The sequence below is a fragment of the Falco peregrinus genome, chromosome 14, assembly GCF_023634155.1.
Source record: "Falco peregrinus isolate bFalPer1 chromosome 14, bFalPer1.pri, whole genome shotgun sequence".
Taxonomy (NCBI): domain Eukaryota; kingdom Metazoa; phylum Chordata; class Aves; order Falconiformes; family Falconidae; genus Falco; species Falco peregrinus.
In genome coordinates, this window is record NC_073734.1 from 20295591 (window position 1) to 20308213 (window position 12623).

The window sequence follows — 12623 nt, forward strand, 5'->3', positions numbered from 1 at the left end:
CTCCACAATATTTATGCTTTACTCCTTTATATTTTATGTATTTATTTCCACAGTCCACTTACTTGTTCCCTTTTATTTCAAGCAGACAGCCCGTCAGATAAACTATGAGCTATTGTTGAATGAGCTCAAGTAATCACCCATTTGCTTTGCTATCAATACTTCAAACACTATCAATATTACTCGATTGGCAAATATTTATTGAATGAAAAAATCATCCTCTTCCTCTAGCAAGTGCCAAATTCCTGTCATCATCCTATTAACAATGTCAGAACAGAGCTGCAAAGGAATGCTATCACTTCAATGTCAATCTAATTTAACTGCAGAGTGTTAACAAACATTACTCATTAAGTAACTATGATTAATGGGTTATCATCTTACACATACAGAGAAAAATACCTATTATAAAAAAATATTCTAGTCCTTAAGTGTATACACTGACTTTTCAGGTTAGGAACAACATCTGTTTTGAGATATTCCTCACAACGGTGTAGACATGAGTATAGAAAGGGAGATATGGAAATGCTTCCTGGTTCTTCTTCAAATGGATGTGACTTGCAAAAGCGCACAGGCTTCAGACTCTCCCTAAGACCTGGGGCAAAGTGTTCTCTCCTTATTCAATAGCTCTTTTGGAGCTGGATTTATTGTGAAGGACAGAAAGACACATATAATCTTGCCCCAGCATTGCTGGTTTTGTCACGTGCTAGGAGGACAACACAATGGCACTAGGTTTGCACTGTCATAAGGTTTGATGCAATCCCTTCAGCTCTGTCTGCAATTTAGAATACACTAACATCTATTGTGACAACGAGTACGTCTCTGGTTGCTGCCATTTTATCTAGCACAGAGTCCAAATTCATCTTTTTCAGAGCATGAATTCATCTTTAGTATCTTCAAAAGCATCAATTACGTGCTACAGCTTGAGACAATTCAATGATTAGTTATTGCCTCCTCTATGCAAATCTCTACTATGCAATTCTATGGTCATCTGAAACATGCCCATCAATGCATTGCTTTTGTGGGTTTTTTTTACAGAAAAGATCATTTCTAATTCAGTATTTCATAAAATGTTTGGTGTTTTATGCTAAGTTCCTAAGGGATGTGAAGCTTTCCAACCACCACCATGGTGACCATACATCTGAACTTAGTCACATTTGCACTTTGCTCATAATACAGCTTTTGATAACTTGAATACTACACTTTCTTCCCCTTAAATGGCTTGCCTCCCTCACCCTTTTGGAAGAATAAACATAAAATTGTTCAGTGTTTCTCCTGAAGTTGAATTTTTTTAAAGATTTGGTTTCACAACTTGCCTGTGGCACTGCCCCAACTAACAGCTTTTAAAGATGAAATGTTTCTAGGGATGAATAAAGATAGAGCTGGAGCTATCTGACTGGTGAGATACAACCTTCCTTAACTTTAAGTTTCATTTTCTCCCCAAGGAGTGGGGAAGGCTACATATTGTTACGGTCCTGATATACGCTATACACTCTATTACAGATTATCTCAAAGAGGATAGTTAATTTTCTTCTCTCTTTTTTTTTTTTTTTTTTTTTTTTAGTGTTTAAACACTCTCCATTGATTATATCACCAGATAAAATAAAAAAAATACCAACTTTATCAAAATTCAAAGCCAGTTAGCTACATCAGTACCAACCAGTCACACAATTAAGTAATTCAAATGCTCCGTAATTACCTTTCATTTCAAGAGGAAGCATGATCCTTAAGTAAATAAGCATGAACTACAAAATTTCTTGATAAAAAATAGGTCTTTCTGTCTACATTTTCCGTATGCTCGTACATGTCAACATTTAAGTTGAAGAAGTAAGATGAAATAAGTAGCAGTATTATGTCAAAAACTATACAAAGACAAATATAATAGGATTTCTGGTTTTGTAAATACCTGTGCATTTTTTTATATGTAGATAATAGACTTCTAGTTTGATTAAAAATAAATTCTTAAAAAGCTGTATTTGAAAGTTAATCCATTTAGAAAAAACCTCTTTGTAGAGCAGAAGTATCAGTATAGCATTTTCATTTGTTAAACGTGCATCTGTAGCGAAAAAAAAAAATCTATCAAATTGCACATTTTTAATACAGCTGTTCTTTTCATTTAGAGCTTTAATACTTAAAATTTGATACTGTATGTCCACCCCCATCCCCTGCCCCCCAGATAGTATTATGTGGGGATAATATAGACATGCAAAAATGTCAAAAATGAGAATCCGATTTTCTCTCATATTACCCACAGTGTGAAAAAAACTATGCTTGGTGATATATATCACAGCTAATCAAAACTCAAATTCAGTTTCAAATCCCAACCTTTGCTTTTTAGACCTCCAGTTAGAAAAATGCTCCTTTCTACTTGTGAAGTCACCATAACTTACTTAGATGTCAATGAGCTCTGATAAATACAGCCTCTCAAGCAAGCAACTGAGGGGCATTCATATTCACAACCACAAAAAAATATTACCAGCTCGGTTAAGAATGGCTCCTGTTAATGTTTTTCCTGTGGGCTTACGCACTTAGCGTTAAATCTTACTTTCTATGTAATTTAATATCCTAACTAGTTTTAGGTGTTACCTAAAAATTAATGGGTTACCTAATGACTTAAGATTCTATTGTTTTGAATAATTTTAAAAGCTGGTGTTTGGGGTCTCCCTCTTCTTTCAGTTCTTTCATCAGGAAGAATGACTTGCAGTACATGCTCCTGCTTATTATTTCAAAGCATATTTGATAAGCACTAGAAGTTGTAAATCCATCATTTCAGCGTACGGCCTATTCAAACTACTGTCATCTCAAACTTTATCAGGGGCAAAAGACAACTTAGGTCTTCCCGTGATTTTTTCAAACTTCCTCTCTTTTACTTTGGTGCCCGTCTAGTAGTGACCACAATAGCAAACAATCACCTTAAAGATGGAGAAAGTCAAATGTTCCTTTTTAATCTTAGACCCATCAGTAGTCTTTGAAAATACTGACTATAAAGCTTTAATGTTACTTTTATCTTACTCTTGTATGATAGTTCTGTTTCATGAATTTTATTTCTTGTTTTATTAAATACGCTGGTGCAGCACTTCCCCAATTTCTTATAGAAGAAAAACACAAAGCAACATAAGGTTAGATCTAGGCAACACTAAGAGAATACAAAGGATTAGTAATTCTGGCACAGTAGAATCAAGCCAACTCAGCAACCCAAGGCAATACTAAAACTTTAAAATTTTAGTTGTCTAAATTTAGAGTAGATATTCACAGAACAAGCCAGTTTAAGAAAAGCATTGAGCAGAAATCTCCCTGAATTACACCAAAGGTACTCGAGTCCTGCAGAAAATAACGGTAAAGACAAATCGAGACAGTCAAAACTGAAAATTGCAATACAATGTCCAAGTAATTTTCTTTTTTTTCAATGAATGCAATATCTCCTAGGAGAAAATGCACTATTAAAGTATTTGTACAGAAAAGGCATAATAAAAGGAAAAGTCTTTATTGTTTTGCTATAAATAAGCTTTATGCTTTACATCTTCCCACCTTTGCACAAACACATTTCATTGACCAGCAGAAGCCCAAGTGATTGATATTGTTTTTTAATTAATAAGAGATTTTCATGTCAAAATTATTTAGACTCAGAGATCTTAATTTACAAGAACTGATAATGACAGTTTTCAATAAACTACTATTAGCACAAGATAACGCACTCACAATATCTGCAACAAAAAAGAAAGATGTAAGCACACCTATAGAAAAAATGGGACCACCACCAAATAAATTCTTTTTGCCAGTAATTGCCTTATGGGCCCATTTTAAGACAACTTGGAAGTTGACAGCAGTAAATTTTATTGTGATAATTGAATGCTATATTATCTCCTGTAAGGATACAGTGTAGACATGGGGGTGAAAGGGAGGAGGAGATGGAAGAGAAAAGATTTTTTTTTTTAATATATTTTTTTTAAAATATAAAGACCATGCCAAAGAAAATGCAAATTCCCAGTTTTGATGTCTATTTTGAGGATCTGAAACAAGGCTTTTAATCAATGTATTATACATCAAATTGATAATGTTAACTTCTGATTATTCAAATGTATGAAATATTCATAGAGAACTGTCCAAACTTTTACATTTCTCAGACTTCTTTTCTCTATTAATTATCATGCCTGGAAGCTTTTTAGTAAAAGCAGCAGCCATCAGCCTGACTGAACCTGACAAGCTAGCAAGGCCCAATTACACTGGCACTCTGTGGCACTTTGATGTACTGGAAACGAAAAGAGATAGGGGCAAATTGTATAGCACATTATGTTAATGACTTGATTTAATCCAGCCACTAAACTTTATGTAGCCTGTTAAAAAAGATGCTAACACTAATTACGCCACTTTGGAAAGGAAAGAAGGGGACAAGCATTTCATACCGACAAAGTGAAGCTCATAAATGTTGTAAATGAAATGAAACAAAATGAAGTAATCTATGATTAATTATACATCACAGACAAGAATAAAAGAGAAAGAAGCAAGTGGTACAGCTAAGTACTGGAAAATCTGTTAGATACCCTTTATGATCAACATATCTAAGAAATAACCATGAACTGTCTAATTTGCAACATGCAAAAAAGGAACAGTACGATCTTAAATGGCTTAAACAGTTTGGCACACAACTCAGTTTTATAGGATAATTAGCATAACAATCTCTAAACATCACAGGTCTTATTTACAGTGTTTGATTACCAGCAGGATATTTATCTTGAAAGATAAAAGACTCTGATTTTTAATCTTAAAAAATAAAAAATTCAATCGCAATTTTTACATGCTCTATTCTATAATTAACCCAAGATTTCAAATACACCAATGCTTATTTTTAAAATCCAATTTGTATCAAACATGTTGCCTTAACAGTTTATAGCTTTTGTTGTCTTATCTACTCTTCCTGAACATGCACTTTGTTATCAGAGGAACAGATCAATAGAGAGGTAGAAATGACTGTACCTGAAATGAATCTACACTCAAAATCCTCTCAGAATTGTTCTTAAATAATTTTGATAAAATAAAATACAGGATGACTAGAAATTTATAGACCAACCATACTATAGTTTGACTTAATGGTGATAGTAGCAGTCATTTTAGTTCTGAAAATTACAGGTGAAGAGTTTTTACCATTTTACACAAACAATGTAATTTTGTATTCATAAGTACCTTTTGTACCCTTCTCTAGCATTTAGGTGATAGCATTTATAAATCCCTTCTACAGCTTTAGAAAAAAAAAAAAAAAGGAGCAATATTTCTCATATGAAGCATTGCTTCTTGTTGCTAGTTACTTTGTAATATGTCACAGTCTTGAAAAAAAGGGTAAAAAATAAAAAAACAATCCTCAAACTACTTCTAGGTTATTACATTTCAGAACATTAAAAAAAGTTAAGACCGACAGGATATAAGAGTACACCTCTGGTTCTTTAAAAGAAGGCTAAGAAAAACCAGAGAGGTATTAACTGTTACAAATATTATTATCAATTTTAACTGATAGCTTTATATTTTTTAAGATTGTTCAATCAATGTTACATCTAAGAGTATGAATTCTTTTTTTTTTTTTAGAGAACTATAGTATTGAAATACTGTTCAAAGTAAATTTTCAGAATTTGTATTATGCTATGTTATTTTGTATGTATGACTTTATGTTCATTAATGGCTAGTTTTAAGAACAAGTCAAGAGATTATCATTACTGTAAATGCCCACAAATAATAATAGAAGAAGTAGTAAACTGAACTGATTGGATACCGTATAAGTACAAGCTTTATTGAAAACGGACGTTCAGTTCTAAAACAGTTGGGAAGTCGGGAACAAAAACAAATCTGTGAATGAACTAGAAAATCTATGCATGATTTGCGTGTTTTTAACAGCCTCAAGCTAACACAATTGCCATTTCAACAACATTCAATCAAGTCAACATACTGGGATAAACACAGTGGGTAGCTAAGCATTGTAGATTTACTACAAGCCTTACAAGTGAAATTATCCTCCACCTTCTCAGAAAGCACTGGAAGAGGCAGAAAAGCACATTTTCCCACATAAAGGCAACAGGTAGGACTGAACAACAAGACTTAAGTTCTTCAGACATTCACATTATTTTAGGTAACTTTTGTTTGGGAGATTCTGTGCAGGACTGAAATTTTAGTTCAGATTGAAACTGATTAGAAATGTCTACTTGTAAGTGTGTATGCCAATAATGGAAAAGATGACAACAAATTTCCCCATTTAAAAAAAACGCCTATAAATCAGATGCACAATACAGTCAGGTGAATTGTTTTTTTTCTGTGAAAAGGTGTCTTTTTGAACAGGAAATGGGAAAATATATATTCATTGAAGATGCCTTAGAATCTGCTACATATAGCAAAGCTAGTCTTAGAGAACATTAGGCTGAAAATATTTTTCTTAGACTTAGCAAATAATTGCCATATATACTACGACTCACCTGTTTAACATCCTTGGATATTGGACTTGAAACAATACAGTCATCGCTGTCAGTTGTTACTGATTCAATGGCATCATCCTCTTGTCTATCACCTTGATCTGAAACAAAATAATTAAAACCAATCAGTGCAGTTAAATACCCCTTGTATTTGTAGTCCATCTGAGACTTGCTTAGAAACCTGATAGCAATATATTTGCTTTTCTAATAAATAAAGTCAAAATGCCAAGTAAATCTTCTCTTCCTTGCAGAAGATTAACAGTGGCAAATCAAGTCATCTAAACTCCATTTTTTTCTGATTTGCTAAAAAAATTTGTAATGTTTCCCAGATGAAAGTGGATGAGTAAAACTATTTAAGTCCTGTGATGAACCGAAGCATGAACAAGTTAGCTTTATATAAGAATATGGCCTGAATTTGTGGATTTCCTCTGACTACATTTAACACCATGCACATGTAAAGCAGAATGTACTAATTTTTCTTTTTTTATTTAAAAAAAAAAAAAAAGTAGTTCTGTATGCAGGGGGATTATTTTCTAAAGTGTTCAGGTCTTTTTTTCTCTGGAGCAAATTACAACAGCAACAGGGATTCAGCATCACGCTTTTCCAATTTTTCTAATGAATTCTTATGCAGAAGCTGCAAACAACTGAACATAAAATTTTAGCATCTTGCTTCTACTTTTACTTTAAACTTGGTAATGTGGACTTAGTTTATTTCAATGATAAACAGTTTTAAGCTCAGAGGTGGAACTGGATGACCCAGCTTTTACAATCTTTAAATAAATCTGCCTCTAACAACTTTATGTCACAGATGTGATAAGACGTACTACCCCTCTCACTGTCTGAAAGGATTTCCGATATCAGCATTGGCTGTTATCTGCAGACAAAAGGAGCATATTCATTAAAATAGTCTTTAGAACAGCACAGTTCTAAGGGAGAATATAAAGACATTTAAAATAGAAGCCAGGTTTCCTTTAATATTTTATGAATCTAGGTCAGATACCGGATTTTTGCATTCAATTACAATACAGTTTCCATTTGGGAAGAAAATAACACCACCATACCCACCACCCAGCTTCAGCTATAAAGTACACCAGAATATCATTCCTGTCATGAAGCTTCTCGTAATGAGGCAGCTCCCACTGCTAGTAAGAAGCACTTAAGGAAGTGTAAAGAGACATAGTTTTATTAAGAAAATACAGGTGCTTATTCATAAAAATGAATTCTACCTTCTGATTCCAATTCTTCAGTTATTTTTGTCTCATCTCCAGAAGTAACTGAGCTTTGGTCAGTCAACTGTCCTTCCGATGGATGTGAGAGGTCTTTTTCCTGTTGAATTTCTTCTGCCACCTCCTTCACCTTATCATCTGCTAGCCTTTCTTGTTTAAATTCACGTACCACATGCTATATAAAAATAGATAAACATACAGTCTTTATAACACTCCTTGAATAGTAAAACTTACTGAATTTCAAAACTTGAAGAGTTATGGCTCACATTCATTATACAAAGCCTTTAAACAATTACATTGTTTATGCAGTGCAGGAAACAATAATAAGTTGTCAACTGCGGTAACAAATAATTGGTACAGTAAAAAGACAATTCTCTAACGATGTATATTTGTGAAAATGTAACTATTATAATCATTTGGTACCTGTCAACATATATACAGCCTGTGAGATTTCCAGATTCATTTATATTTCAGCTCTTTCCGTTCTACAAGACTCAGTTTCAAAATGAATCCAAACAAAACCACAAACCCCACCACCACCACCTTACTCAGTTGGCAATTTTATAAGAAATTATACAAGATTTTCTCTTTCAAAAGCAAACTAAAATCATATAAAAAAGACTCTGTTTTGCTACAAAATACAAACATGTTACCTAAGGTAAAATATCTTTAGTGCATAACTTACCTTGAAGTAATGTTATTCCCTTCTTCCTCTTTGAGTACAATTACATAGAATAAAACCTCATCAATGAATATAACATTAAAGACATGGCATCTTCCATGGAAATTTGCTGGAGACCTATGCATTATTTATTATCCAACAATTCTCCTCTAGGACTGAATTTTCTACAGAGACACTGATGCCTCACCTCCCACCCTCGGAATCCATAAGATTCTTTCCATGATAAAACTTTCAGCTGTCCACAGAATAGGTTTGCCAAAACTGGACCTGAAGAGTTATTTCTATTCTAACACATTTGGAGCCACACACTGCAAAACAATGTTAACAAACACTTCAGTGTCTTATTCTAAAAATAAAAGTTCTTGTAGTTTTCAAGTGGTAGAAAACTGTCTTTATACTTCTTATGCTCCTCCTTGGCATAGATGATGTGTTATAATTACTGTGTTTTAGGCAACGTTTGGCTGTTCTTTTTCATTCCCTTCAGTGACAGAGTTGCATTTTGTGGATAAAGTTTTCAGACTGAGAATACTTTTTGATTGTTCTACTTGACCACATGATCTGGTGGGAGACTTAACTTCTCTTTAAAGTAGAACAGTGAAAGGAAAATAAAAGCCAGTGATTAAATGTTGTTACACTACTAGAAACTACAGTTTGCCAATCTGCCACAACTTACTTTCACAACCAATTGGACCATTACAAGTTACAATATTTAACGCTTTTCTTCTCCTTGGAATGTTACATATTTAGTAATATTCTATAGTTACTCCATTTCTTCTTCATTTGCCCCCACTATATAATGGTAATTTTTAGGGGGAACACAAAATGAACTTCATTCAAACATAGAAGTAAGTAGAGATATTCCTCCCTTTCTTATGGCCAAAAAAAGATGGTCATCACAAGGAATTACTTTTTCTTGTACTTCAGAGAAGTCTGAGATCTTACTTTACTGTAGTTTGATTTTTGATGCGTGACTCTGAAGTAGTAACATACACATGGAATGCAAATGCAATGTCATATAAAACCACAAAACCCGAATAAACTCATACCTCTGCAAATCTTGAAGCCTTCACCTTCTGTGCAAGTCCCATGTTATTTTCAACATCAGAGCCCTAAGTTACGGGTAAAATGAGGGAAAGCCTTTAATATATGGTAGATATTTGACACACAAAAGTCGGTAAAATTTTACTGGTGGAGAAGCATTTGGAGAGGTAATTATGTCCTCCTTTGCTTCCCTGCATTAGCATTCCTGCTTGTATCTTCTGCTATCGCTTCTACTTAAGAGGCTTACAAATGGTTTGGGTGAGTGAAACTATTCATTTTCCCTATCTAAGCTCTCAAAGGATTTGATTTCACCAACATTCAACCTGGTGGGTTTTCATTTTGTGTTTTTTTTGGTTTTGTTTTGTTTCTTATTAGGGTTTTTTTAAGTTAATAAATAGAAGTGACTGACTTAATTCTTATTTCCAGTCTATACTGTATGGCTCATAATAAAGTTCTAGTGAGGGTAAACTAAACAATAGCAAGACCACCTGTGAACGGAAAACTGATGTTAACATTTCAGGAAATAAATCCAATCAAGGCATTTACAAATGGAAAAAAAATGATCACAACTAGTTTTTAATTAATTAATGCAACTTATATTATTAACTAACAATAATACTCATAATCTTTTATAGTTAGCTGTTAATGAATCTACCTTAACTTACTGGATTTAATTAAGAGTAAATACAGACTATTCTTAGTTCTCTGAAAGCAGATACTTAAGGTCAAATGAAAATTTACACCATACAGCAGATATGTTTGAGTTTGTTCTATGAAGACTCTCCTAGAGTCTGGAAGGATGTACACATGATAATGCATCCCAGGCTCAGAAGTACAATTTTGCTCACAGTGTATGTAGTCTCAGCTGATAAACCTTGTTTCAGAGGTGACTCGGTGACTCTGAAATGTGTTGAATTACGTATCTCATTGGCACAACACTCAGGATCTGTTTGGATCAAGCTGATTTCTGTAGAGCCATTTATATGTATGCACAAGAGGTACACTGTACAAAGATGCTTTAATTAATAACCAAGAACGCTGAGAAACACAGTGCAGAGACAGTTAACTGGTCCTGTTAGAATGTGCCCTAAGTCTATGAAAGTTGAAGGTTGTAAACTAGTGAGGATAGCAAGCAATCCTGAAGGAGTCACACAAATATCCTTGTATTGGTTCCCCCACATATATGCAGTACTATGCTATCATTCACTGCCTGGGAAATCTTTGAATGTTCTCAATTATTAGTTCAACAAATTGTCCATACTGAGACATAAGTAGCCTTTCTTGCTTCAACACGCACGAGCAAAATTCTTAAAACTTACGGCTGTCTGTATTGTACAAGGATCCAGAAAAGTCACCTTCTTATCTGCCTTGGCTGCATGTTGCCTTGGTTTGGGTATTGGTTTCTGTAATAAAATAAATTAGTTGAAGGACATGTATTGCCATATTCTAACCATCTTGTTTTATAGAAATTTTGAGGGAGCCTAAGTTTTCTCAAAGCCAAATCTAACTGCACTAAACTCAATTCTAAACAGGCAAGATGATGTAGATGTTGTTTGAATGAGAAACACCCTCTGCCCCCAAATGGAGATACCTTTTGGAATTCAGACACAAGCAGGTATAAAACTCTACAGAACATCTTTTCATTTCTTTGTGTTTGTTAAATTACTTACTATCACTGATGAAGTAAGAGAAGGAGAAAGAGATGGAGTTTTCATTTTTTCCTCTACTACCAATTTAGTTGCTATTGATTCCTCATCTTGAATGTAATTTGTTAAGTCTGCAGCCTGTGTCAATCCACTTGGTGGTAGGTAGACAAATTTCCATTTTAATTCAACTGTGATGGTGCCAGCAGCACGTCTTTCAGAATCTGTTAGTTCAAAAGTACCTGAAAGCAAAATGCAAATCTTGTCGGATTATCTTATTTATACATATACAAGAAAATGCAATGCAAAACTGAATGGGATTCAGAAATTAAGTAAATAGCCTTCACTTCAGAAGCTAGTAAGTTCAAAATATTGTGTTCTGTAGATCCAGCTGTATCCACTATAACACCGTGGACATTCAAAAACACAGGATGTAAAAGAGATTGGATTACTGTGTTCATTTGAGATGTCCTGCAGGTTTCTCAGCTAATTCAATACCAGGTAACTAATTCCTATGACATCTTTCAAAAGAACTAACTAAAACATTTACATGTTTTACTAATACTAAACTTCTGTTAAATATAAGAGTTTTACAAATCTGTGAGTTGCTAAATCTTTACTGAAGAAGAAACATGCTAAATTAACTTGCAAATTTTCTATTACCCATTCTAGTTCTATTATCCTTTTACATGGAATAATTATTGAATCATATTTTTAAATTTTCATAAATGTTGAAATGTTCAAATAGTTGACAATAAATAATCAGTAAGGCACTTTTATATTAAAAACACCATATTAAATTCATAACTGGTATCAACGTGCAGGGAGCAGTTGATGCACTGAAGGCAGGGCTGATATTCACACAGTAGAAAAATAGGCTGAGGGAAACCTCGTGAAGCTCAACAAAAGCACTTGCAGTCCTGCACTGGCCCAGGAATAGCCTCGAGTAGCAGTCCAGGCTGGGGGTTGACTGGCCACAAGCAGCCTCGCAGAAAAAGAGCTGTTCCTGTTAAATAACATAAGCCAGACATACTACATCTTTGCAGCAAAGAATGCCAACTGCACCCAGCCTGCAGTCAAGCAGGTCCAGGGAAGTTTCATACTTTCTCTGTTCGACAGCTATCGGATGGCATCTGAAATACTGTGCCCAGTTTTGGCCTCTCCAGGACAAGACAGACATTGACATTCTGGAGCAGGTCCAGTGGAGGGCCACAAAGAGCTTCAGAGCATTGGAGGTACATAACAAGGAAGAGGCTGAAAGAAGTGAAAGAAAGAAACTTCAGGAGACGAGGCTGAGGGGATCTTATTGCCACCTCATGGGAGGCTGTGGAAAAGACAGAACCAGAGGCGCACCGCAAAAGGAGGACAGCCAACAGACACAAAACCAAGGACCACCTTAAAAATTGAGTTAAAATGCAATAATGCTGGAACATTCTATTAGTACTATCTTATTAAAGAAAAGATATATTGAAAACTTTTTCTCTCCCTCAGGTCTTTTCTTTCTGTAATATTTAAAGTTTAATACTTATATTTAAAAAAATAAATCATTCACTAGTTTCAAAACTCTGACACAGAGTTTTCACTA

The 12623-nt window shown here is 34.2% G+C and overlaps 1 protein-coding gene across 3 annotated transcripts in view; it reads right to left on the reverse strand.

Annotated features, from left to right (window-relative positions):
- RPGRIP1L (RPGRIP1 like) overlaps positions 1-12623 on the reverse strand; it is a 75240-nt gene that overhangs the window by 20289 nt on the left and 42328 nt on the right. For all 3 annotated transcript variants that reach the window (XM_055818507.1, XM_055818506.1, XM_055818508.1), the window contains 5 exons: positions 11066-11280; positions 10715-10798; positions 9401-9463; positions 7673-7847; positions 6450-6547 (listed from right to left, as the gene is read on the reverse strand). In XM_055818507.1, coding sequence (XP_055674482.1) covers positions 6450-6547; positions 7673-7847; positions 9401-9463; positions 10715-10798; positions 11066-11280 — 635 coding nt within the window. The remainder of the gene's footprint in view (positions 1-6449; positions 6548-7672; positions 7848-9400; positions 9464-10714; positions 10799-11065; positions 11281-12623) is intronic.